The sequence below is a fragment of the Astatotilapia calliptera genome, chromosome 12, assembly GCF_900246225.1.
Source record: "Astatotilapia calliptera chromosome 12, fAstCal1.2, whole genome shotgun sequence".
Classification (NCBI taxonomy): Eukaryota; Metazoa; Chordata; class Actinopteri; order Cichliformes; family Cichlidae; genus Astatotilapia; species Astatotilapia calliptera.
Genome location: NC_039313.1, coordinates 28724346 through 28750983, shown reverse-complemented (window position 1 = coordinate 28750983; position 26638 = coordinate 28724346). Strand labels below are relative to the sequence as shown.

General features: G+C 40.8%; 2 protein-coding genes across 4 annotated transcripts; one reads left to right on the top strand and one right to left on the bottom strand.

Moving 5' to 3' along the window:
• The first annotated feature begins 328 nt into the window (after positions 1 to 328).
• On the top strand, positions 329 to 17865 carry gldc (glycine dehydrogenase (decarboxylating)). Its single transcript, XM_026186328.1, has 25 exons — positions 329 to 1020; positions 1197 to 1275; positions 4222 to 4357; positions 4766 to 4930; positions 5153 to 5230; positions 6043 to 6190; positions 6345 to 6541; positions 6639 to 6735; positions 6819 to 6924; positions 7180 to 7319; positions 8183 to 8263; positions 8412 to 8509; positions 9195 to 9279; positions 9395 to 9436; positions 9531 to 9673; positions 10316 to 10391; positions 12078 to 12203; positions 12556 to 12705; positions 14488 to 14600; positions 14762 to 14903; positions 15410 to 15521; positions 15629 to 15724; positions 15918 to 16090; positions 16185 to 16265; positions 16758 to 17865. Exons 1-25 carry the CDS (start codon positions 733 to 735, stop codon positions 16896 to 16898), a joined length of 3093 nt encoding a protein of 1030 aa, XP_026042113.1. The 5' UTR covers positions 329 to 732; the 3' UTR covers positions 16899 to 17865.
• Positions 17866 to 19153: 1288 nt separating this feature from the next.
• Positions 19154 to 26242, bottom strand: LOC113033057 (monocarboxylate transporter 13). Of its 3 annotated transcripts, none has more exons than XM_026186329.1 (6): positions 26140 to 26242; positions 25718 to 25864; positions 24259 to 24489; positions 24040 to 24183; positions 22826 to 23608; positions 19154 to 21585 (listed from the first exon to the last, which is right to left on the bottom strand). In XM_026186329.1, exons 3-6 carry the CDS (start codon positions 24458 to 24460, stop codon positions 21383 to 21385), a joined length of 1332 nt encoding a protein of 443 aa, XP_026042114.1. In that variant the 5' UTR covers positions 24461 to 24489; positions 25718 to 25864; positions 26140 to 26242; the 3' UTR covers positions 19154 to 21382. The 3 variants fall into 3 exon arrangements, with proteins under 3 accessions (XP_026042114.1, XP_026042115.1, XP_026042116.1); XM_026186330.1 differs by lacking the exon at positions 26140 to 26242 and adding an exon at positions 25992 to 26123; XM_026186331.1 differs by lacking the exon at positions 26140 to 26242 and adding an exon at positions 25956 to 26011.
• Between the last annotated feature and the right edge of the window lie 396 nt (positions 26243 to 26638).

Sequence of the window (26638 nt, the reverse complement as noted above, 5' to 3'; positions counted from 1 at the left end):
AACTAATTTAATAAGCCAGTTTCTAATAATTTTATTTGACTTTACTGATTTTTTAAACTGTCTATCTTATAGACCCACTTTATTACAGTGTATTCACTTTTCCCATAGCTTTTCATTTCCTTTTATAAAGATTTTTCACTCAATTAGCTTATTGAGCTCCTTTAGTGTTTCTTTACCTGAAATATCTTTATTCTGTGTAATTTCTTTTAGTTACTTGTGTGTTTATTCTATTTATTGAGCTGTTGTGGATTAAGTTGTTTTATTACAGATTATTTTTATCTTTCTTTAAACAACGATTTATTGGCATGTTTTCATCTCACAGGTTGTGGCTTTGTTTGTGAAACTGGAAAACACAAATAACGTGTGTTTAAAGTTCAGGTGTAACCACTTGCACTCACAGCACGTCCTGTTCCTAGTTTGTCTGTATTCTTGGCGGGTCGACTGATGAAATAATTCTGGATCCATACCCAACCTTATTATTCTTGCTCAATTGAAGATTATGGGCACGTGAAAAGTTGAGCAGCTGGTTAGCCGGGGCTCGTCACCGCGTCACGCAGCGTCTCCGCTCTGATTGGTCCGCTCTTGTGCAACTGTGCAGCCGTATAAACTCAGCAGTTTGAAGGAGTTGGCTGTATCTCCTGCGCCGGTCTCAGTGGGTAGAAAGTCTACTGAGTTAAGGGAGGGAAAGGCTTCACCAGTTTCTGCACGCTTGTCTCTCAGTGTGATTTAGAGATGCAGAGCTGCGCCAAGTCCTGGGGGGTCTTTTTGGCCAAGTCGGTGAATCCCGGCGCACCGCGCAGGCATTTGAGCGATAAGAGCCGCGTGGTTTGGAAACTTCAGTGCAAGATCCGAAACAGCTGCGCATCCCTAACAACATCAGCCCGGGCTCTGAGGACCTCTGCAACCGTCTCCTCCAGGCAGATAGAAAGGATTTTACCCAGACATGATGATTTTGCTGAGCGCCACATCGGTCCAGGTGAGAAGGAGAAGAGAGACATGTTGGATGTTCTGGGACTCGAGGTAAGATTTACGTCGCTGTTTCCCTCCTTCTATGAAATGGGCGCAAAAAAACCCACTCCTTTCATTTTCATTAAGACAAGTTTCAGCACAAAAACACCTGCACTGAGTGGCGTGTTTATGTCACTGGGTAGCGGTTTACGCGCCTTTGTTCATTAAACTTCCCCTTTTTCCTACAGTCAGTCGACCAGTTGATTGAAAACACAGTACCATCTTCTATCCGTCTGCAGAGGAGCTTGAAGATGGATGATCCAGTCTGTAAGTTTGGCCTGATGTGCACGTATGTGTTAGTGAAACAGTAGCTGAATCTCTTCCTGTTATTATAGCGCTGCAAGCTGCTGCCTAAATCTCCCTCGATGCGCCACCAATCTCAATTTCAAATTGTAAATGTAATTCAAATAAGTGTGTGTGTGTGTGTGTGTGGAGCGGGAATGAGTGTTAACCTCATATTGTGCCGCTTTATTTCAAATTTAAATTTATTTTTTTTAAAAACATGTCGAGCTTTTCCCACACCCAACGGGCGCTGAATGAAGCCAAGTGAGAGGCTGAAATGTAGGTTGCCCTTCTATTGTGTGGCGCGGAGCGCTCTCCCCTGTTAAGTCTTCCTTTGAACATATTTGGAGTTGTTTTTGCGAAACTCGGCGAGCGGCACCAATCTCCTGTTGGGAAGCCGATGCTCATAGGATGGCAACTGGAGTGTAAAGTTTAGCCTTGAGCTCCGGTCCCAAGTCCAGTTCAATCTGGTTACAGCGTTCACGTTACGTTACATCACAGCCGGGGATCCTAATAAGGTGGTTTCATGATGATGCATGGATGGTTTTTTTTCTTGCTCCTATACAACACGGATAGCCTACATTTCAGCAGCAGACGCAGACTGCTGTGTTTAATCCTATACAGCAGTCAATCTTTTTAACGCTTTTTAAGCTGCGGCTTTTTCAGCTCTAAGCTGATGGCTTTCTGTGTGAATTAACGTGTATTTTCATGTGGAGCTGTATTTTTGCTCAGTTTGTTTTGTGAAGTAGGCCTGTCCCTATCAAATGTGCAAAAATAGGGCTGGAGAGACAGGAGATTAAAAACATTACATATATAAATAAAAAAGCAGCATAAGTTACCATGGTTTCACAGATATGGCTCACCCTGCTAAGAATGACCTTCTTAATACAGAAAATCCAGATTCAATGCTGAAGTTACCTGGATGACATGAAATCCTGCTTCACAGTACAGACCTCAGGTCATCAAATTAGACAGATACAACCCCTGATGAACATGACATATCACACAATGTCTTTAGATGTTTAGCAAAAACTAAAATGCAGAAGCAGTTAGTGACAAACAAAGTGTAATTTAACTACCTTTAGCAGCGATAACTTTTTAGTAATCGTTTCAATCTCTCGCCTCATTGTGGAGGAATTTGGGCCCACTCTTCTTTACGGCATTGCTTCAGGTTGTTGAGGTTTCATTTATGCACAGCTCTCTGAAGGTACTTCCATTCAGCATATCAATCAGGTTGAGGTCTGGACTTTGACTAGGCCATTGCAACACCTTGATTCCCCCCTACCCCTTTCTTTTTTCCTTTAGAGATTCTGTTGTAGATTTTCTGCTGTGCTTGGGATCATTGTCCTGTTGTATGACCCAGTTTCAGTCAAGCTTTAGCTGTTGGACAGATGGCCTCACATTTGACTCCAGAATACTTGGGTATACAGAGGAGTTGAAGGTCGAATCTGACTGCAAGGTGCCCGGGTCATGTGGCTGCAAAAACATGTCCTAATTTAAGACATTGTAATGTCCTGATATGTAAAACCGAAAGAGAGAGTACTTTGCTTTTACCATGACTGTATGCTTATGAACTTGGATAAGCAAAAAAATAATTGATGCTCAATCAATTATGAGGGGAAAAAAAAAGGGGGGGGCATGCAATCAAAACAGACCAATGTGTATTAGCTCAGTCTTAATTGGGGTCAATAAATGGTGAAATTGAATTGCACCCAACTTAATGCCAGGCTACTGATTTGAGGCATGTCTAAAACCTTTACACTTGCAATGAATGATGACTGAGCTCTTTATGCACAGTCGAAAGAGCTAAGTCATGACAGTTTTTCTAAATTTAACATTTATAGTAATAAAAGGATCTTTATAAGAGGTTTCTAATGCTCAGGTACTCTAACGTGTCTATTAGCCAGAGTGACGCTGACCTGCCTGTATGTCAGCCCCTCCTGACACTGTCAGTTTTCATAATGCAACAAGCCATGCTGAAGGAACAAACTGGAGGCCGTGCTGGTTTTCTGCTTGTTCAGCTTTGAAGGGCTTCAGTTTGCAAAGCCAGCAAAGGATTCTCTCTTCAACAATAGACCTCCTGGATGGTTGTGAATCAGCTTTTTTTGCTGCCCTGTAGAACTCTGGGACCATGGGAAAGCAGTCCAACTGAAACGAACTCCGGTTCGCACGTCTCATCAACTCACCCTGAGCGTCATCTCCAAATGTACTTTTATTTATAGTTTGTCCTGAATTTCCGAATACTTCTGCCTTCCCCCCCCATCTTTTAAAGAAGCTGTAAATATTCACTTGTATACTGGCTGTGGTCCCTCACGCCACCACGACTAGAGGTGTCCTCCTTTCACCAAAACGGGAGTAGCCAGGACTCTTGGTTCAAACGGGTGGTATTGTCCATTCCTTGGAGTTGCTAGGCAGCCAGAAAGGCCAGAGGAATCTCAGAGGCTGGTTGTGTCCTGGCAGAGCTCCCTTACAGGACTGGGAAATGAAGCTTAATGAAATTGAGGAAGTAACAATATGTACTAGATTTTGGGGCCAGTTTTTAGGGAACATAAGATGTATTTCTCTCAGTATTAAAATTTTATGTTATTAGTGATATGAAAAAGATGGTTGAGGCTCTCAGTAGAAAAGAGATTAGCATTGGATTTCACTGACTTTTTAAAAAAAAAACTATTTAGACCACCTGACTGCTCACTATAATGATTTTCTTCATCTTGTTACACAATCAGTGGCTCACGTGAGGGTTGCAATGTTGTTCATCAGACCTTCAGACAGGTGTTGTTGTTGTTTAGCAGCAGACATGACAGATGTATCACATGATGTAATTTAAGTAGAACTGTTTTAACACTTACCAACATCCTGTATTTCTCACTTATGACTCAGTGACTGTTGTTTGGAATAAGTTTAAACAGCTTCCTTTTAAATATTTTGCAGGTGAGAATGAAGTTCTGGAGTCCCTTCAAAAGATTGCATCAAAAAACAAAGTATGGAGGTCCTACATCGGCATGGGTTACTACAACTGCTCCGTACCGCCGCCCATCCAGCGCAACCTCCTGGAGAATGCAGGCTGGTGAGTGCCGTCAGGCTACCTTGGATTGGAAGAAATGTGACAAAAGTGGTGTGAGCTGGTTTCTTCTGTGGACAATTAATGATATTTATTCCTAAATTTGGGATACTAATTTGAAGCTTAACTGTCATGGTGCAGAGTAACGTGCCCTCAATAAGAAGTCTTGTGATTTGATTTCACTTGGTCTTGTGAGAACTGCATTGCTCCAATGTTTTGCTGAACAAAATTTTCTTTCACACAGTTCCAAGTCAGCTATTCCGACCCACATTTTCTCTAAACTCTTAGGGTCAGAGAAGACATACAATGGCCTCCCCTGACCAGTCTTGGGTCCATAAATGCCATCGACTTTGTGCTATTGTTCTTCTGTCCAGTCTCGCTCTGTTGAATCATTGTTTTGGGTTTTGTTCACAGGGTCACTCAGTACACCCCTTACCAGCCTGAGGTCGCTCAGGGTCGCCTGGAGTCTCTTCTCAACTACCAGACCATGATCTGTGACATCACAGGCATGCCTGTGGCTAACGCCTCTCTGCTTGATGAGGGAACTGCTGCTGCTGAGGCCATGCAGCTCTGTCACAGGTATTTACATGCTGACCTGTTTAGACAAAAGTGCTCAGTTGATCAGAATCAGAAACTTTATTGTCATTGTCACGAGAACAACGAAATGAAGAATCTTGTGAAATTATATTTTGGCCACTAGAATGGATCGTAGTCTGTGCCACCTGTTGTAGATTCAAGATGTAGTGTGTGTGTATTAAACCTGCCTTACAGTGGTCTGTTATTGATTTTTGCTTCTCACAGACAAAACAAAAGAAGAACCTTCTACGTTGACCCACGCTGCCATCCCCAGACTATTGCTGTAGTGCAGACCAGAGCTAAGTATGCATCATAGACAGTCAATGTATGAGGTCTCCAGTAACAGTAAATCATAAAAAAGAATCTAAATATCTTTAATATTAAAATTACAAGATTGAAGTAAAAAATATTGCAAAGGTGTTGTCCTAGGCAACTTTATTTTATTTTTTAAATTCCCTGAGGTGTATTCTCTGTTGTGCCATCATATGTCCTCCTCGGGGTTCTGTCTTTGTGCACCCTGGACCACGTCAGCTCTCCTGCTACATTTACTTGCCTTTGCAGTGTGTCCTGGATCGTCTTCATGCTGACAAAATGACAGCCCGTTAAGTTAGTTTTATTTTGGGGAAGAGGACAAAGTGGCAGGGTGCCAAACCTGGCAAGGCGGCTTGGTGATGTGCAACACTGGTATTTCATGCTGCCGGTGAGCGGTTGCACCCTGGAACACATCCCAGTTGAGGTCAGGATGTGGCCTTGGTGGTGTTTCCTGACCTGATGCATTGCATTTAGTCTTAGACACTGGCTGTTTCACTGTTCCGTTTTTGAATTGATGGAGCCTTGCGTCCATTGCTAACGATGATCGTCTACGTCAATGTTGTGTGACTTTTACACACAAGACAAAGTTTGCTCATCCAAGTGTTCAGACCTGAACGGGGAGATTGAAATGTAGCTGCAGGGGTACTTGAAGTGGTCCAGAACTGCACAAAAATACTACCTTGAAGGGGAATTTAAATTGGGGGTATTGATATTTTTATTTTTTTTTTTTTAATTTGGGCGCAAGTTTGATTGCATCCTATGTCTGTATTTTGATCATTCAAGTTTTGACTGCTGTGTTGCAGCTATATTGGGGTAAAAACTGTTCTAAAGCTGCCTCATGAGATGGACTTCAGTGGACAAGATGTGAGCGGTGTGCTGTTTCAATATCCAGACACTGATGGCAGAGTGGAAGACTTCACTGCGCTTGTAGATCAAGCACACAAGGGCGGGGTAAGAAAGCTTTAACCACAAAAAGAAATGTAAAAGCTCCCCAAAAGAACCGTGGGAGCAGGGGATATAATTAGGCTTAAGAATGATCTTAATAACAAATGGGAACATCTTTGTTCATTTCCACTGCTGAGATTGGTTTTTATCTCCTGTCCAGGCCCTGGCTTGCTGTGCCACAGACCTATTGGCACTGTGTGTGCTACGTCCCCCTGGAGAATTTGGTGTTGATATCGCACTGGGCAGTTCCCAGCGGTTTGGGGTTCCTCTTTGCTACGGCGGTCCACATGCTGCCTTTTTTGCGGTTAGAGAAAACCTGGTCCGGATGATGCCTGGCAGAATGGTTGGAGTCACCAAGTGAGAAGCGACCTTCAGGGTTCAAGATTGCTAATCTTCTTTTCTGAGTAAACTGATGACAGTAGTAAGATGGTTGAATGCTATGCTGTTGTTGCAGAGATGCAGCTGGTAAAGAAGTGTATCGTCTTGCACTGCAGACCAGAGAGCAGCACATCCGCAGAGATAAGGCAACCAGCAACATTTGCACTGCGCAGGTACGATCCAGGTTTATATGCGTCCTTCATTTTGGTGAAATGCATTACTCTAAATTAATTACAAAAAATTACTGTGTTCCTAGGCTCTGCTGGCCAATATGGCTGCTATGTATGCACTGTATCATGGCCCCCAGGGACTAAAACACATTGCGAAGAGGACACATGGTGCTGCTTTGATCCTTGCAGAAGGTATATAAATATATATGCAACATTGCAGTAAAACTTCAGTCCTCACTCAAATTGAGAAATTGTTATTTAAAAAAAAAAAATGCTTTCCTCCTTGTGAACTGCAAATTTCTCATTTTACTTTGTGCACGTTCTCAGTAATGAGTGGTTAAAGACTGGATAGAGACAAATATGTCACCAAATTTCTGTTCTTTGTCTTTATCCAAACTTCTCCCCGTAAACATGCCGTGCACAGTTAATTCGCACATTTTCTTTCAGGTCTGAAGAGAGCGGGACACCGGCTGCAGAGCGAAATGTTCTTTGACACACTAAAGATCAGCTGTAGCGTGGCTGCCAAAGATATCCTGGAGAGAGCTGAGCAGAGGAAGATAAACCTGCGAGTCTACGCCGATGGAGTGGTGAGGATCAAAAAATGTTTTGGGGAAAGCGCTGGACTGATTAAGGTGGTCTAAGCCTGCAGAAGTGCAGCGACTTGCAGTTTTTGGATAATGCTTTGTAATTGGTGCACTGCAAAAAAAGGAGTGGAAATTAATGCTGCCTCATGTATATGCAGAAACTTTTTTTTTTTTTTTTTTTTTTTTTTTTTTTTTTTCTTCCTGCAGTAGTTTTCAGGCTGAAATGGGAGGGGATAGGGGATCTTTGCCCAGAAGCAACTGATTGTTGTAGCTCCTAGAAAACTCTGAATATGGCTTATAGGGATGAAGGGAAGTTTAGCACATTAATTAGATCTAAAACTGGATAAGATGAAAAATCCTGTAATTGGACATGTGGGGAAAAATGTTGGGTGCAAAAGAGAATTCTTGAGAGGATCAAGAACCAGTGAATCAAATTTAAACTTTGTAAGAGTGGATGTGACTTTTTAGCTAGTCTAACACACTTCCTCACTCATACAGGAAGAGCCAAAATATAGGAGTGCATAACAGCAGGTTCATTGGTTTAAACATATTGACAAATCTACAAATGATGCATGTAATGTATAATGAATGGATTGATACATAAATCACTTGGCATTCCTGAGATCAGTGTCAACGTTCCCTAATTAACTTTTCTGCAGTACAAATTTTCAATTTCACCGAGCTGGGATTGCAAACAAACCCACTGTTTGTTATAGATAAGCTGTCAGAACAAGTGCTAGTCTCAAGTTTTCACCCCCCCCCCCCCCCCCCCCCCCTTTTACTGTTTAGGGTGAAAGACTTGAGTCGCTGGAACACTTTAAAAAAAAAAAAAAAAAAAATCCTCTTTTCGTCTTCTCTTTGAACAGTTGGGCGTCTCTCTCGATGAAACGGTGACTGAGAGGGATTTGGATGACTTGCTCTGGGTCTTTGGCTGTGAATCTTCTGCTGTATGTTGATGGTTACTTCCATTGTTTGTTTGTGCTGTCTAAGTTATTCATTACTTAATATGTTACTGGTTTTTAATTTGAGCAGTTATTGTTTTATGGTTATGGAGATTGGTGAGAGAATGACTTGGCTTTAATTTGAACCTTTCAGGAGCTGATAGCTGAAAAGATGGGCGAGCGGGTGAAGGGGATCATGGGAAGTCCTTTCAAGAGGACAAGCAAATACCTTACACACCAGGTCTTCAACAGGTCTGTTCCCAGTTTAAGGACTGTACTGTTCCCAAGGGGGGGGGGGGTGTGTGTGTGTGTGTGTGTGTGTGTGTGTGTGGCATTTTAGCTGTAATAACCTTTGATTAACTGCACAATAAGAACTTTAATGGTGTTGCAGTCATATCTTACAACACCAGTAGTTCCATAAATGCAGTCTTGTATCCAGGCTTCCTGTGTCTGAGCCCTACGTTTATTCTTTGACATGATCCTTGACATAAAGAGGGTAAAACTTTTAGTTAACCTTAGGTAGTGTGTGCACAGATCAGCCACAACATTTGGACCATCTCCCCAATATTGAGCTAGAGTATTGTTAGCAGTGGGGTGGGGCCACTTTGGATTGACCATATTCTAAGGGTGTAACAACTCCAAAGACGATACCCATGTTGAACTGTTACTGCCTCATCAATGAAAGCTGTAATGCATGAGAATTTTTAACCTTACTTTTGTAATTTATCCCTTTTAAAGAGGTTGTGGTATGAATGTGTCGCTCGTATGATTGATGTGTTTGGGATGTGGAAATTTGGAGAGTCGGTGCTTTAGGGTATTTGCGGTGTTTCTGGAGCAGTCTTGGTTGGCTGCTGCATGTCCAAGATCCAAAACATAGCATTATTGCCATGCGAGCCCTCTAAGTGTTCGTGTCTCTGCTTCTTGTTTTTTCCTTCAGTTACCATTCTGAGACCAACATTGTGAGATATATGAAGCGTCTGGAGAATAAGGACCTCTCCTTAGTCCACAGCATGATACCCCTGGTGAGGCTACCATAAGTCAAGGCAGAGGTTCAGGTTCACAGATAGTTGAAATTTATAGCATGCTTTATACTAGTGTGATAAAGTAGTGGGGAAAAAAAAAAGTTTTTATTTTCAGGGCTCCTGTACCATGAAGCTAAACAGCTCATCAGAGCTCATGGTGAGTAAAAACAGGAACTAGTTTTTCAGTTTTCTTCAGGTGTAACATGAAATGCTTTTGAGTAATTATGTCTCACTGCTGTATCCTCTGACAGCCCATCACATGGAGGGAGTTTGCCAACATCCATCCTTTCGTGCCCCTGGATCAGGCAGAGGGCTACCAGAAACTCTTCAGACAGCTGGAGAAAGACCTCTGTGAGGTGACAGGCTATGACAAGATCTCGTTCCAGCCAAACAGGTGAGGGCACAAAATTATGTACTTGTTGGTGCACAGACCGTATCAGTTGGGTGGGCATGATATTTGGTAAAGACGGGAGCATGTTCCTCTTTAAGATGATTACTTTGATGGTTCCGTGCAGTGCAATCAAATTATCCCGAACCCTCCTTCTGGATCATAGAACCTCTGCAGAAGGAAGGAAATGCTCAAAGCAAGCACTTAGCAATACAGTTTTCCTTTACAAACATTTGTGAAAGAACCGTTATTTCAGAGAGCTCACTGAATTGGAGAGTGGTGCTGAACGTAGGATGGGGATGGTGCCTTTGCAACACAAAAGTTTGTGGAAAATCTAAAAGGGAAGAAATTTCGCAATCGACTTTTAAAGGGGAATCTCAGCAACATTATTAAAGTGGTGCATAGCTGGTTTCACACTTGCAGGATTAACTTGCAGGATATTACAGCTGATAAGCGACACACCCACCTCTGCTCTCTGTCACTGCTTATCAGTGTGTTCATGGTGGCGCATGCTACATTGGCCAAGAATGCACCTAGCTTCATCCCATCTTTCCCTCCTCTTTTGGTAATGTCTGCAGACTGGTCTTTGGACTTTGATGAGGCTGTGTGTGTTCTATGCATGACTATGGTGTCTGCCTTATTTTTCAGTGGTGCTCAGGGAGAATATGCAGGCCTGGCTGCCATAAAAGCCTACCTGAACTCAAAGGGGGAGAGTTCAAGAAGTGTAAGTGTCCTGGAAAGAGCAAAAGTCTAACAGGATTGCAGTCATGGTTAATTATGTTATTTTATCCAACCCAAAATTATTTTAAGCTAGAGTCTCTAGTCTCTGCAAGAAAATGGAATCCTTTTTTAATTTAAACTTGACTCTGAGGAAGAGCCTCATCTTCTGAAAACTCTAGAGTTAAAATGATGATCCACTGAACTTTAAAAAAAAAAAATACCTGGAGGTATAGAAACTTTGAGTTTCTAAGTTTCATTTTCAATTAAAGTGCTTACAAATATACACTGTTTAGCCACAACATTAAAGTTGCTGCCCTGGCATTGTGCAGTTCTTCTTTTTTTTGGGTGACGTAAAGGCGGGCGGAGTGCACAATGCTTGGCAAGTGTTTTTCTATCAGTTCAGAGGAATCCTTTTGCAACTGGCACTAGGATGGCAGATTCTTTGGGTCCTGTGGGGTCCAGGGTGACATGTCCATGGATCAGGCTTGGTCTGTGCATGCAGAGCTTGAATTTTTGAGAGCAGCTGCTTCTGATGTTTTCCTTTTTCCTGAGCAGTTTTTGCAGTGTCCTAGTAACTATGCTCCTGTCATTGGGAGAGCTATTGCTGTTTGAGGTGCGCTTGGTCTGCAACAATATATAAGCAGATGGTATGCATCAAAGCAATATTCACATGAGTGCCAAAGGTTTCTGAGCAGAACTTCATATGGCAACTAAGTTATCAATGTTTAGCTGTTGGTGTATCTAATCAGGTGACATTGAGAAGACTTTGCTGACTTGTAAAGACTATTTACTATCAGTATTATCCTTCCTGATACTGACAGGCTAACAGAGTATTAGCACATATGCCCTACAGGGTAACCCCCCCCCCCATCAGTGACAGGGTTATTGTTGTAAATTGAAACATCTGTGATGTTAAAGCATTCTCAACAGTAGCTCCTAAAGTATCCTGACATTCTTATTGATTGTTGAAGGATGATGAGATGCTACCCAAAATTAAAGACTAGCGTACTGAAGTATTTTCTCTTCTGTCATTTTATTATTTTTATTGCTTCCTAATAAGTAAATCTTAGTAGCCTGATTCCTGGAACTAGTCAAGGTCCAAACTGGCATCTGTTTGTGCAAACAAGGAGCTGAAAATGCTGTGATCCCATAGGCTAGCTGTTTTTTAAGACTCCATATTTGGAGGTTTTAAGACTTTGTCAAGTGAGAGTTCCTGGAGTGACAGCAAAGCACTGTTTTTCAGGTCAGTCATGTCTTTTTTGGCTAACACCGGATCCATGTGCCCTGGTTTGCCTGTGAAACTGGGTTGCAAAATGCCAGACGTGTCACCCTAATAAGGGATAAAAATCAGTTAATGACCTGCAGGCAGGTTACTCATTAGTAGCAGAGATCAAAGAGAGCTGCAGTTTCCTCCCACTGAGACCTTAAAAGTTAAGTTTTTGTATAAATGAAATTGTAAAAGTAGCTTAAGCCACCAGTCTCACTAATTTAATTATATCTATTTTTGTTTTTATTTAATTGAGCTTCACTTTGGATCTGAAATATCTATGGCTTTAATTGGCTCGGTTTCTCTTGTTGCATAACCTGCAGTCACAGCAGTTTTGGCGTGACTTTGGATTATGGTTAGGACAATGACTCAAGCTGCATTTTGCTTGTTCTGCTTTGCTGACTATTTTTCCCAATGCCTCAGGTTTGTCTAATCCCCAAGTCTGCACACGGGACCAACCCAGCAAGCGCTCAGATGGCAGGAATGAAGGTTCAAGTGGTGGAGGTGGATAAGGATGGCAACATCGATCTGTCTCACCTGAAGGCCCTGGTGAGAAAACGGATGCTGTTGTACAAGATTTGTGTTGTCTGCAAATATTAACAGGTTTATCCAAGACGGACATGTCCAGTTTCATAGGTGGATTTGAAGGGAATCTATTTTTTTGGAGTATTTTTGCTCTGCATGACTCGCAGCTCAAAATAATCCTCATTTATTGTAAACTCATGCAATCCTTCACGCTGTGAAACAAGCTCTTTTGATGCCTCTGGTCTTAAGTCGATCCTCACTCTAATCCAAATGTGTTCATTAATCCAAGTGTGTTCATGAAGGACTGGAACTTTGACTTCATGTAAATGATGGGACACAGCTTTATTATTATTTTTTTACATGTTTATCTTTCCAGGTGGACAAACACAAGGCAAACCTGGCAGCCATGATGATCACCTACCCCTCCACCTTTGGTGTGTTTGAAGAGCATGTCGGAGACGTTTGTGACCTTATTCACAAAAACGGTGGCCAAGTGTACCTGGATGGCGCCAACATGAATGCCCAGGTAATGCAATAAGTACAGTGGGATGCAAAAGTTTGGGCAACCTTGTTAATAGTCCTTATTATCCTGTATAAATCGTTGGTTGTTACGATAAAAAAATGTTAGTTAGATATATCATATAGGAGAAACACAGTGATATTTGAGAAGTGAAATGAAGTTTATTGGATTTACAGAAAGTGTGCAATAATTGTTTAAACAAAATCAGGCAGGTGCATAAATTTGGGCACCATAAAAAAAGAAATGAAATAAATATTTAGTAGATCCGCCTTTTGCAGAAATTACAGCCTCTAAACGCTTCCTGTAGGTTCCAATGAGAGTCTGGATTGTGGTTGACGGTATTTTGGACCATTGCTCTTTACATAACATCTCTAGTTCATTCAGGTTTGATGGCTTCCGAGCATGGACAGCTGTCTTTAACTCACACCACAGATTTTCAATAATATTCAAGTCTGGGGACTGAGATGACCGTTCCAGAACGCTGTACTTGTTCCTCTGCATGAATGCCTTGGGGGATTTTGAGCAGTGTTTCTGGTCGTTGTCTTGTTGAAAGATCCAGCCCCGGCGCAGCTTCAGCTTTGTCACTGATTCTTGGACTTTGGTCTCCAGAATCTGCTGATACTGAGTGGAATCCATGTGTCCCTCAACTTTGACAAGATTCCCAGTCCCTGCACTGGCCACACAGCCACACAGCATGATGGAACCACCACCATATTTTACTGTAGGTAGCAGGTGTTTTTCTTGGAATGCTGTGTTCTTTTTCCTCCATGCATAACGCCCCTTGTTATGCCCAAATAACTCAATTTTAGTTTCATCAGTCCACAGCACCTTATTCCGCAATGAAGCTGGCTTGTCCAAATGTGCTTTAGCAAACCTCAAGCGGCTCTGTTTGTGCTGTGGGGGGAGAAAAGGCTTCCTCTGAATCACTCTCATATACAGCATCTCCTTGTGTAAAGTGTGCTGAATGGTTGAACGATGCACAGTGACTCCATCTGCTGCAAGATGATGTTGTAGGTCTTTGGTGCTGGTCTGTGGGTTGACTCTAACTGTTCTCACCATTCGTCGCTTCTGTGTATCCGAGATTTTTCTTGGTCTGCCACTTCGAGCCTTAACTTGAACTGAGCCTGTGGTCTTCCATTTTCTCAATATGTTCCTAACTATGGAAACAGACAGCTTAAATCTCTGAGACAGCTTTCTGTATCCTTCCCCTGAACCATGATGGTGAACAATCTTTGTCTCCAGGTCATTTGAGTTGTTTTTGAGACCCCCATGTTGCTACTCTTCAGAGAAAATTAAAAGAGGAGGAAAACTTACAATTGACCCCCTTAAATACTCTTTCTCATTATTGGATTCACCTGTGTATGTAGGTCAGGGGTCACTGAGTTTACCAAGCCAATTTGAGTTCCAGTAATTAGTTCTAAAGGTTTTGGAATCAATAAAATGACAACAGTGCCCAAATTTATGCACCTGCCTGATTTTGTTTAAACAATTATTGCACACTTTCTGTAAATCCAATAAACTTCATTTCACTTCTGAAATATCACTGTGTGTGTCTCCTGTATGATATATTTAACTGACTTTTTTTAATTTTATTTTTATTGTAACAACGGGAAAATGATGACTATTAACAAGGTTGCCCAAACTTTAGCATCCCACTGTATCTGTTTTTTGTAAAAGGGGTAAAGACTGAGCTTATATCAGTTTTTTTTTTATTTTCTTGTTTTTGCAAGGTTTTTCTGTAGAATATTTAATTTAAATAAAAAAATTTGTTCTTGCTCTGCCTTGAAGGTGGGCTTGTGTCGTCCTGGAGATTACGGGTCGGATGTTTCTCACCTAAACCTGCACAAAACCTTCTGCATCCCTCACGGTGGAGGAGGGCCCGGCATGGGGCCAATTGGAGTGTAAGTCAGTGGATATAAAGGGAGAAATGGTGACTAGTTTGATGTGAATTTGTTTATAAAAAGAGAGAATTTTTTTTTTCTTTTTTTTTTTTCTTTTTTTTCTGGTTCTTATTTTGTGATGATTCTCTGACCCGACAGTATATTCATCTATTTCTTATCAGGAAGGCGCACCTTGCCCCCTTCTTACCAAGCCACCCGGTGGTTTCCATGCAGTCAGTGAACATCAGCAGCTCACTGGGCACCATCAGCGCAGCTCCCTGGGGCTCCAGTGCCATCCTGCCAATCTCCTGGGCTTACATTAAGGTCAGCACAGATAAACTGAGTTGAGACCACATTGAAACACATTGGTAAACTCGTTTCCACTAATCTGTTAGCATGTTTGAAACTGTTACTTAACCGTGTGTGATTTTTAAAAGTCTACAGTCACAAGTCACTGAAAACTTCCTGGGCTCTGTTTTTGTCACATGAGTAGTTGGTCACCTGGCTCTCACTTCAACTTAAGACAACATGAACAAAAGTGTTAATTTGTGATAAACATCCAGGGAAAGAAGTCATTAACTTTAACAGCTACTCTACATAGCTGATACACTTTGAGGCAGCAGCCCGCCACCCAAACTCCACCCTGTTTACCAGCAGGTGGAGGAAATATGCACATTATATAAAAAGAAAAGCAAAAAGAGGGGCAGTTGTTGGACAGAGTGCTAATACTGCTAATAAAGAAAAATGTTATATTAAAGCTGTATTAAAATGTTCTTTTGAACATTGGGCTTTTTGAAGCCCAGATGCTTTAATTCTGTTTTGGTGTTTAGATGATGGGATCCAGGGGACTGCGGCATGCTACAGAAGTGGCCATCCTTAATGCCAACTACATGGCCAAGAGGCTGGAAGGTCACTATAAAATCCTTTACAGAGGCAGGAAAGGTATGGTGCCGTCTCTGTGGACGTGTAGTGATGTACTCTCATTTTAAAATAAATAAAACCGCATAACTAACTATCTTTTTTTCCCCCCTCCTTCTTTTTGTGCACAGGTTTTGTAGCCCATGAGTTCATTCTGGACGTGAGGCCATTCAAGAAGACGGCTAATATTGAGGCTGTTGACGTGGCCAAGAGGCTGCAGGATTATGGTACCACATCACTCTGTCGGCCACAGTGTTTCATTGGTGGCCAAAAAATACCTTTGATTTGAGTATTTGTAGAGTATGTATGTATGTATGTATGTATGTATGTCCCTTTCATAATTTTTATCAGATGCATATTGATACCTATTGTTTATTATTGTAGTAGTATTATATATTTTCTTCTCTACTATTTGTCTAGGTTTCCATGCACCCACTATGTCTTGGCCAGTGGCAGGTACTCTTATGATTGAGCCTACAGAATCGGAAGACAAGGCTGAGATGGACCGTTTCTGCGACGCCCTGCTAGCCATCAGACAGGAGATCGCAGAAATCGAGGAGGGAAGGATGGACTCGCGCATCAACCCACTTAAGGTTTCTGTGCTGAAAACATACCATACAGTGGTTAATATAAAGCTGTGATATCTGAAGTCGTCATGCAAGTGTATGTCTTTGTGCCTGCGTGCAGATGGCCCCTCACTCTTTGGCGTGCATCTCAACATCCAGCTGGGACAGACCCTACTCCAGGGAGTGTGCTGCCTTCCCCTTGGTGAGTACCTTTATCCCATTAGACTTATTCAATGCCCCACACTCCAAAACGACCACAACTGACTTAATATGCAATGCATATTGTAAATTTTTCTCCTTTATTAAATTGAAAAACAAAAACAAAACAACTTCAATTATGTTTCCTTTGTTGCAGGAAAAAATGCATAATATGAAATCCCTGTTACTTTTGGGAAAGTCAAACTCGGTGAAAGCAGCTGTACTGTTTAAAGAACTTGTATTTATCGCCCTCTAGTGGTGAAAAATAAGAAGTGTAATTTGTCTCATGTCCTGTAGCCAACAACTTTTTCAGATTACTTAGCAATAGAGTTTTGGTTTTAATTAAGTTATAGATGCCCTGATTTAGTCAACATTGGTAATGGGGTTTGTTGACTGTTCACATTTTACATTTAATGCAAAGCCGGCTACTTGAAATGAGCTTTGTATAAATGTATTGTTTGAATTTTTTGACCCCTCTTTTCTCCCTTCTTCACAGCCCTTCATAAAACCTGAGACCAAATTCTGGCCTAGCATCTCCAGGATCGATGACATCTATGGCGACCAGAACCTCATGTGCACCTGCCCACCCATGGAGGTGTATGAGTCTCCATATGAGGAGAAGAGAGCCTCCTCCTAGATACTCTCTGTGGCTCAGTCCCATTGTCCAGCCAGCGCACAAAACCTCCAATTTTAAACATCTGTGATTTTTATAGAAGTTCTATATAGTGGTAAATTTCCTCAAAACCTGCACTAGGGCTCTGAAATCTCCAGGGAGACCCTCGAGTTTCTTAATTTTCACAGTGAAGCAGATCTGAGCTGCTGCTGATGTAACGGGTGGAAAAGCGTGCGAGGTGGATGATGGGACTGGCCTCTCTCTGACTGCACCCTTTTTGTGGGGTTGTAGGCTTTTGCCCTGACTTGAACTACTCAAATTGACCAAAGGTGTGACTTATTGCTATTCCAAGCTTGCGAAAATAAGCGCACCATTCAACACAGAGGCCGCTCCATAGCCCACCTCTGAAATGCTGTACTTTAAGCCAAGTGCAGATAATGTGACATCTGTAATTGCTCTTGGTGCCTCTGTTCTGTGTAAAATAGCTGCTTTCATTTCAACTTTTTTTTTTTTTTTTTTTTTAAACTGTCAGTATAGGAGTAATTAAGCCTTTTTTGTAACACTTTATAATAACCATCAATTGAATGAGTAATTGATAATTAAACTTTATTTGATTCTGTTAAGCTGTGAACTTAACATGTATGTAAACAGTCATCTGGATGGCAATTGTAAAGTCTGAAATGTTTATACTAGTTGTTTTACAGAGTAAGTAGGCAAGTGAGATGTCGATGGAGTAAACGCTGTAGACTGTAAATATGGAGGTCGTACATTTTCCTGCTTCACTGGCAATTTGGTTTTGTTTTCAGCATCTCCAACATCCCGGTTTTTGCTTTGCTGGCAGTTTGGTTCAGTTTAAGCACCAAACGCGCACCAGCGGGTTTGATTAAACGGCAGTATTTTATGATTAATTTGTGTGATAAATAAAAGAATCTTGTAAATAACAGCCATTACGTTGTTTGATGGTAAGTTAATTAAACATTACACAATATCAGGTCACAAGTGATGGTTATTTTAAGGTGTTACTTTTTTGTGAATATATCTCTTTTATTTGAAAATGTTTTTTAATGTAGTAACAAAGTAGGTAGTCCTCATTTAAAATCAGTTTCTCTAATCTAAAGTATTTGTCTGTAGGAAAAATGAATGTATTAAAAGCATTCTCTCCAACCAGGTAAACAAACATTCTTAACCTTGACTTATTTACCATTTACATTATATAAACAAAAAAAACCCCAGTTTGATCATCGGTAAATTATTTAGTATATCAATTATGACAAAATCTCCATCAAACAGATGAATGACCCCAAACTGGACTGTAACATGTTTTTTTTTTTTTTTTTTTAATGGTCCTTGAAATGATAAAAATCAGTTTCTTAGCAAATACTGACACGTTTAAACACGTTTAAACTGCCTAACCTCAAACTTATTTTCTTTTATGAAGTGACTGTTTCAACAGAACATGTTTTGTCATATGAAACCAGCTGAAAACTGAAAACCAGCTGAAACTGGTTTGAGAAGCTAATTACATAACATAATGTGAGTAATTCGCACAGCACATACCACAGATTCCTGCACACACACTGCAAATGTCCCCCTGAGTGTTTCAGTGGTTCTCCATGATAAGTCTTTAGCTTTAGAAAGGCCGGCCTGACCAAGACTCTAGATAACAAAAGAGGACACAGATTTATTTCTTAACAGTTCCCGTAGCAATTTAAAATGTCCCATAAATGCCCCATTTACCTCACACATATTAGATAAACAGTTTAAGACCAAGAGGAAACAAACTCGGCCTCAGGGTGTCACAAACTTGTGTACTTCTAGCGACGATCTCAAGCCTGGATAAATGGGATGGTTGTGTCGGAAAGGGCATCAGATGTAAAAGTCGGTGCCAAATCAAACACGTGGATCATCTACTTTGTCAAATCCTCTGGGAAAATAGAAGAGCAGGCAGAAGTACCCACGAGATATATAAAAGTGTGTGCTTAAAAAAAAGTAACCTGAACTGTGACGGCTAATTAGCTGCAGTAGCTGTGTGTCATCTTTTCAAGTCTGAACATTTACAGTTCACTACATATACCATAAAAACTGCACCATAAAATATGTTTCTGATTTGACAGAAATGAGGCTTGCTGATTTTAAACCACAATGCATGTTTACACTGACAGAGGCGAGGCTGCCGGACACTGGCGCCACCGGTCCTCTGACCACCACCAGTAGGCAACGGGTGAAGTGTCTTGCCCAAGGACACAACGACCGAGACTGTCCAAGCCGGGGCTCGAATCGGCAACCTTCCGATTACAAGGCGAACTCCCAACTCTTGAGCCATGATCGCCACGATTATAACATTTTCAACTGCATTAAAGGTCCAAAAACCAACAATTATGACTCTGATGTAATTATTTTTCCTCTTAAAATAGATTCTTCCTCTTAAAAGCATTTCACTGAGCCACACCGCTTTCCTGGGTCACCTGATAAAGATGGGGACTCTAGTGTAGCACTCCCCCCATAAAAACTATTCATTCTTATTGCTAAAAGGAAGAATCTAAAGTCTACGGTATTAACCCATCCAGCATATATACAGTTTACTCCTGCTTGTGTAATGTTAACTAAATAATATACTGCTTGAGGTAGTTATTGGAATTATAAAGGCTAATTTGGTACCATATGAGATTTGCTTCAGCAGCCACCCCCCCTCCAAGAAACAGATGAATTTTGGGAATGAGTTCCTCAGGACATCATCAGCCTTGTTATTTAAACTCTGCTGGAACTACTTTCAGTCACTTCTGCAGATGAAGACCTGCCTCACATCTGCTACAGACGTACAGCTGCAGTGATTCAGTTTGGTAATTCCGCTTGTTTTATTTTTAAAGACCAAAGTATTTATTTTTACTCAGATGACGTGGTCCTCCGGGCTAACTTTGGATAATTATAGTGTCACAAGTTTGCAGCCCATTAACGATGGGTTATACAATTCTGATTACAAAATGTGTGACTGCACAAAAGTTCAAGCTGAAACAATACAGCTCCTTTTTGTGATATCTGTTCCCTGGTGTGTCTTAAAATCTGTTAAGGGATTCGAGTAATAAGCTGGTTCATTTCTCTGATTGAACACAGAAGAATAAAGCCTAATGAGACCTGAAAAGCACGGGAATAAATTCACCAGGTCATCTCACACAGGGCATACAAAACCTGTTTAACTAGGTCAAATCACCTATCTGCTGGCAGAAAACTAAACATTTAACAAATCAAACTGCTTTCCTGGCATTCAAGCCCACAAAGACTACCCTGCATGAAGTGTTCAGACATAGGCACTTTACCCTGGAAATAGCTGGATTTTTTTGTCTGTAGAGTAACCACTCATTTGCTCTACAAATGGCAAAGCAGTTATTTTGTACTCATTTTTATAATAGCAGATCAATCATATGGAAAATGCAGAGACTTCTCTACATTTATCTCACTTCTTCAAGTGCATAAAATTTAAATAAGCAGCTTCAGATGAGGTGCCAACAACCAGAAGCTGTTTGGGGTGTGACATCTAAATAACTGACAAAGGCTTTCAGGTCAAAGAATGAAGTACATTAAGAAGTCATTCCACTGTAAGCCAAATTATCTGCAATCGATCACAGTATCTGCAGTTAACTCTTTCAACTGTTAGACTGCAAAAAAGGTGTGTTAGTAAAATAGAGTTAAACTAGTCTGCCAGTGAACGTGCAACACGTGTTTAGCTGTGAACAGCAGGATTGTAAGACTGCTTCACAGGAGAAGCAACACTGAAAAATCACCCCAAAGTTTGGGATTATTATCTCAAAAGTTTGCCTTACACAGAAGTTTGAGTTAGTCTGTCAGAATTTTGCGATATCTACCGTGAAATCTACCTGTCAATAAATGCTTTATGTCAGTGGTGGAAACGAGCTTCGACACATACTCACTGAGAAGCAAACAAGTGAAAATTAAGTGAAAGTGTTGTTTTTGGCGGATCCTTTGTTGTCACACTGACTCTGCTGACTGAGCTGAAAACCCCATCATATCAAGTAGTCTGATGCAAGGCCATCAGTTTAACTGCAAGCAGATTTCTGAACAGGAACACCAACGAATATCTCAAAACAGGCAGAACACACAAAAACCCCAACACTAAAACATCCTGAAACTGAAACTATTCTGCACAGAAGAAAAGCTGATACAACAGACGGGAAGAAGAAGAGTGCTGCTTCTGATGGTGCTTTCTCTACACATAAGTACTAATTTTCTATTTTGAATAAATAATTAAAAAAAGCTAAGTTTCTTTGTGTTTGTGTTCAAGTATGCCACACTTATCTGTTAGGATCCTATAATAGAGGATTCCATGCTTGGTTATTCTAGTGAAATGAAATTTCCAGGTGATGCAGTTACCTTCCTACATCACTATCTGTATATATAGATTATTTATAAAAATACATGAAAAAATATCCGCTGATATCAGTATGTGCCCCTAAAAAACATTATGCACCCCACAACTCTGCTGGGTTCTCCCTTTATGTAACAGTGTCTGACTCGGCTTTTGCCGTTTCCCAATCCTCCTGCTGGTCGATGGCACAATAAACTTGAGGCTCTGCTGCTTCTCTCCTCTTATGAACCAGGCGGTCGACCAGGACGACAAACGCTGTGGACACAATCAGGCAGACGCCCGAGAGGTAGAAGGCGACGCTGTAGTTGTTTGTGTAATCCACCAGCCAGCCTGCACAAGTAATCCAGGACAAGAAGAAACATCACACCACCAGTGCTGATGAATAAATGAACACGGGTATGCGTTCATGCAGAGAAATGTTTGAGACATTTACTGTAAAAGAGGTTTTGTTCTTTGATGACTTCTAACAAGCAGTCTTATTATTTGACATAAAAGCCAACAAGATCATGTCACGTCAGATTTAAATATTTAATGACCATAAAAAATTTAAATTTTTTTGTATCTGCTCTGTAATGTTTAACTGAACAGTTCACATCTGCTAGATGTGGCTAACAAACTGCTGAGTGCACCTGGAGCCCTGAGATCACAGCTATGCACAGCAGCAGCTCCGACACACATAATTGTCAAAATGTTTAGGTTTACTTCAAAGGTAAAGGAGCTAGTGCCGCTTTTATGTCAGCAAAACCTGCACCCTGAATTTATATCATTTCTGCTACATAACTTTGGACTTTTGCTGTAACGAAACAAATTTCCCACCTGTGGGACTAATAAAGGTCATCTTATCTTATCTTAATAACTATACAAATAAAATTTAATTTCATTGAACTAAGCTGAAATAAAATTGTGTGTGTCAGGCTTTATCTTCATATGAACTAGTTCTTATATAGCACTTTTCTACTATATTTAAACTTGAGTGCATTTCTATCTTTAGCAAAAAGTATCAACATTTCATATTAAAGTCAGTCTTTTCCAGAATCTGAATCAGACTGGTGAAGACTCCAATCTGATCCACTGGATGGCTTTGTAAAATGAGAATTAAGACATCAATTTTGGACTTTTAACTCTATTTTCATTCAGTTTACATATTTCCAATAGATAAAGACCTCCCCTTTATGGCCAGTTATACTTGACCAAAGTAACTAAGTTTTTTATTTACACATATACGTCTCAGAATTTAAGCCCAAAGAGCCATGTTTTCATTTATTTACCACAGCAGCATGTCTTTATTGATAAGAGAAACTAAGAGATACTGTTGAGATTGCATTTTTTTTGTTATATTAAGCTATCTCAGGGATTAAATTAGTTAAATGTCTGTACCCTGATGGAAAGGGCAGTTTCACTGGCCTGGTGCACATGATCTCAAAGATGGTTTTAATAAACTGCAGTAAAATTCATCAAAGTCAAAACGTGAAATAAAAAAGCACTAAAAGATCCTCATTCAGAAAATTGTTTTGCGACATTTGTAGTTCCATAACAAATAACAAAAAACATAATTGATAATCCGCATTACCTGCAGCAGGTGGACCAGTGAAACCTCCAATGCTCCTTAAAAGCATAAAGAGCCCGAGTCCACTGTCGAAACACTCCAGGGTTACAATGTCCACAATAGCTGTGACGTGAATGGCCACCACACAGCCAAACAGGAAGCCGTAGAGTGAGGCGAACACCAGAATGGCCCAGTAGTTTTGGCTGATGGGCAGCAGCAGGAGCACCACGCCAAGGAGAGTGGCCACCATGGTGAGCAGTTGCAGGTTTCTTACCAGCCTCATGTTGGCGATCCACCCACAAATCAGCCTCCCTGCCAGGTCAGCTGAAGCCAGAACAGAAAGAATCATAGCAGGCCAGTACTTATCCATACCCAGGCTGCTAGCAAAGGGGACCAGAAAAAGAGGTGGGATGAAAAACCCTGCAGCTGAAAATATTGCAAACAGGATGTACAGAAAAAATTCAGGTTTTCTCATGAGGAAGCACTGGAAGAAGGTCCTTCTCTTGGCTAGGAGTGTGGTTGCATCTCCCTCTAGACTGTCTTTGGTGTCCTGTGCAGGTCTCGTGGTCTTCTTCAGGGGTCTCATGAGTGCACCACACACACACAGGTTCAGCTGAAGGCCTCCAATGATGAGCAAAGCACCCCGCCAGCTGTAGGTGTCAATGAGCCACTTGAAGAACGGACTGAACATAACAGCAAAGACGCATTCACCTGAACTGGCGATGGCAAAGGCAATGGGACGCCATCGTACAAAGTAGTGGCTCACCATGCTGTTGGCAGAGATCCAGGAGAAGGAAAGACCTGTTCCTGGAAATAGAGATGATGAAAATTATTAACCACCCACTATTTTTTTTTACAAGACTCAGGTCTGCCAGTATTAGCAATACTTACATGTCCCAGATTCGTTTTAATTGTAGCGCGTCACTTCTAAGGACATGTGTGTGTCACTGTAAGTCTTTGCATACCATTTCATGCTGTTTTGTCTGTTTCAAAATGCAAACATTAAAAGAGTCCATTGCAATTGTAGTAGTAGTGCTGCTGGTGGAAAAACATGTTTCTTAACATGAAATGGAACGTGACGATTATCCTCAAAAATCACAAAATATTGAACTTTTAGTAGCAGTGATACTTTTCTTTTCTGCCCTAAAAATCAGTTTACAAGGTTAATTTTTTCATTCAAACCCTCAAAATGGTTCAATTTGCTTTGTAGGATTTAGAGTATGTCCCGGGTGTGCTACCTTGCAGGATGCCCATGGTGAGGTAGAGCCAGGGCAAACTGAGGTCCAGTGAAGCCAGCACCATTCCTAAGGTAGCCAGCAAGCCTCCAAGCATGATGACTACTCTCTGAGAAAACTGTAAGGTCATCGCACTGGCTGCTGGAGCTGCAGAGAGAATAACAATGGCTCTACGAAAACGCCTTTGGTTTAAAAACAACAGATTGAAAACCACTTATTTACCTCCTAGATGAAGCATAGCAATTGTTGTGGAGGTCACCCAAGAGGTGGTGCTGGCCTGTACTCCGAAGTGATTCTGGATTTCAATGAAGAAGTGTCCAAAGTTTTTGAGAACAGCAGCAGTAAGGCCCATGGTGAAGAAGGCTGACATGACCACCACCCAGCCATACCCACCGTCGGGGGGTTCAACTTTTCTGGACTTCATCTTTTAAAAATTATCTGCAGGCTTTTTTCCTGCGGATGAAAAAATCTCCAGTTACGGTGGCGATCAGAAACTTCTCAGAAGTGAAAAACTATACAACTGTATGAGTGACTACACAGGGGCGTGTCTAAAGGGAGTGTATGGGGTGGCACAACCCCCTCTGAAAGCTCTTGTCTCTTCTCGCTGTAGGCTACTATGTATTAAGTTGGATTATGACTTTTACTTAAGAAAAAGAATTCCTACATTTTAAGCTAAAAAGCAGGTATTATGCAGAAACTGTTGCTGTGAAGGACTTTTCTGCTTGTTTTTCTAATGTATTTTGTTAGAGAAACAGCAGTTGGTGACCTGTTGTGCGCTTCACTTGTGATTTTGCCAGTTTATCAAGATAATATTGGCAAATCAAATGTTTTTGGCACAGTGGCGTATTCAGATGAGGAATCTGCTTGTTAAAGCAAACAAACAGGACAACCTTCAAACTGGAGAGTCTGTTGCTGACATAAATGAACCTCCTTCCCTGTATGCTGATGCGGAGATGTGGGTAAAAAAGGGTGACTCGATGCCGATTATGCTTCACAGAAAACAAAAAAAGTCCATCTTCAAAGCAGAGGTTTTTCTGAGTTTGATATGATATTTATTTAAACTGATATTTTTCAAACTGATAGCACTTTGTGCTGTTGAAATTTGAGCTCATTTTATATTAAATATTAATGGTATGTGCAGGAGGGTATTTAAGTCTTGCGTATTAAAACTTTTGTTACATTTAATTGCATCATCTTTATCTGAGGAGGAAAATCCGAGAGTGAGAATATTGTTCATATTAATTTTATTAAATATACATTAGTGTTCTTGTAAAAGCTGTGGCTATAATAACTGCAATAACTGCTATTAATTATTCTATAAAACGTACACAGACAGGAACATGCTCATGTTTTTGTTTTGCGAATATGCTTATCTTACATTTCAAATTATTATAAGTTTATATGCCTCACGCTTGTTAAAGAGTCTTTTTAGAGGTATTTAAATGTTAAAATTGTATCATCCCTATTGTTGTTGTTGTTTTTAAAAAATATTTATTTCTAACATTAACATTTCTAACATTTGCAGCCGGGTTTCACAAGCTTAGCTCCCAATGAGCGGACTAAACATTTAAAATAATGTTCGATCAGCATCATTTGTCTTATTGTCTACAAGGCTGGTACACTCACTGCGTCTCCTTTACGTTAAAGGTATTGACATAAACAGAAAAAAGTGGAAAATCACCTGCCAAGCTAACGTCCTTCCCCGGGTCTTCTCGGAATATCTGCTGCTAACATACCGGCTTATGTAGTGTGGTGAAGTCGCATCTGCGCTGTGAAATCCAGCTCTCCTCGGAATTAAAGTGCACTCTCATTTGGACGTTTGTGGTGACTGAGAGGACAGAAAGAGGTTACCGTTGGGATGTGTGCCATTCAACTTTAAAGATTTCTTCGCAGTTATCAAAACCACGACAGCTCACAACCTTTAACGTCCGCTTTAAACACGTAAGTCCGCCTACCATCATTAGCGAGTACGAAGTCACAGCTCAAACGTCGTCATCCGGATTTCAAAATAAAATATCAATTTCCATATATGTTGTATTATCTGTTGCTTTTGAATTAGCAAGTAAAAAGCAATTAGACATGTAAAGAGCGATTCATATTTACCGTGGAAAGCTACATGCAAGGTTCCTTTGTAAAGAGATCGGTGTGACCTTTTCCGCAAAGTCTATTTATAGCTTTTAGCAGTTTGAATCAGCAGCCAATGGACGTCAACTTACACCAGGAGGAAAAAACGAAAACAGCAGTAAAATAAAGAATGTGATCTTTTTATTAAAAAAACAAAACAAAAACAATCACTATTTGACTCCAAAGAAGTTATTTCTGGATTTTTGACCTATTCTCTCTTTTTGCTGGTGTCACAAAATCAGAACAAAGTACTGTATGAGTAGCAGCAGAGTCTAATCTAGAGAGCCATGTGAAGCACATCTTAAGAGAAAAATCTGTAACAGCACACAGGGAATCAAAGACTTTGGGGAACACATCCACTAATCACCTTGACACCAATCTCAGATGATCCCTTCATCTCAAGGCAGCATTTTCAGTGAGAGCAACATTTCCAAGCGACTTCTTTCCAGAATCAGCTTTATGTGACTTTCTTACCTGG

Excerpts from the sequence above, each read along its gene's own strand:
- gldc (XM_026186328.1), top strand. The coding sequence starts at position 733 with ATGCAGAGCTGCGCCAAGTCCTGGGGGGTCTTTTTGGCCAAGTCGGTG. Across the intron at positions 9,674-10,315 it reads ATCTCGTTCCAGCCAAACAG|TGGTGCTCAGGGAGAATATG; the intron begins GTGAGGGCACAA and ends CTTATTTTTCAG. Across the intron at positions 12,204-12,555 it reads TGTCTCACCTGAAGGCCCTG|GTGGACAAACACAAGGCAAA; the intron begins GTGAGAAAACGG and ends TTATCTTTCCAG.
- LOC113033057 (XM_026186329.1), bottom strand. The coding sequence starts at position 24,460 with ATGAAGTCCAGAAAAGTTGAACCCCCCGACGGTGGGTATGGCTGGGTG. Across the intron at positions 23,609-24,039 it reads CACCATGGGCATCCTGCAAG|GAACAGGTCTTTCCTTCTCC; the intron begins GTAGCACACCCG and ends CTCTATTTCCAG. Across the intron at positions 21,586-22,825 it reads CACTGGTCCACCTGCTGCAG|GCTGGCTGGTGGATTACACA; the intron begins GTAATGCGGATT and ends TTACTTGTGCAG.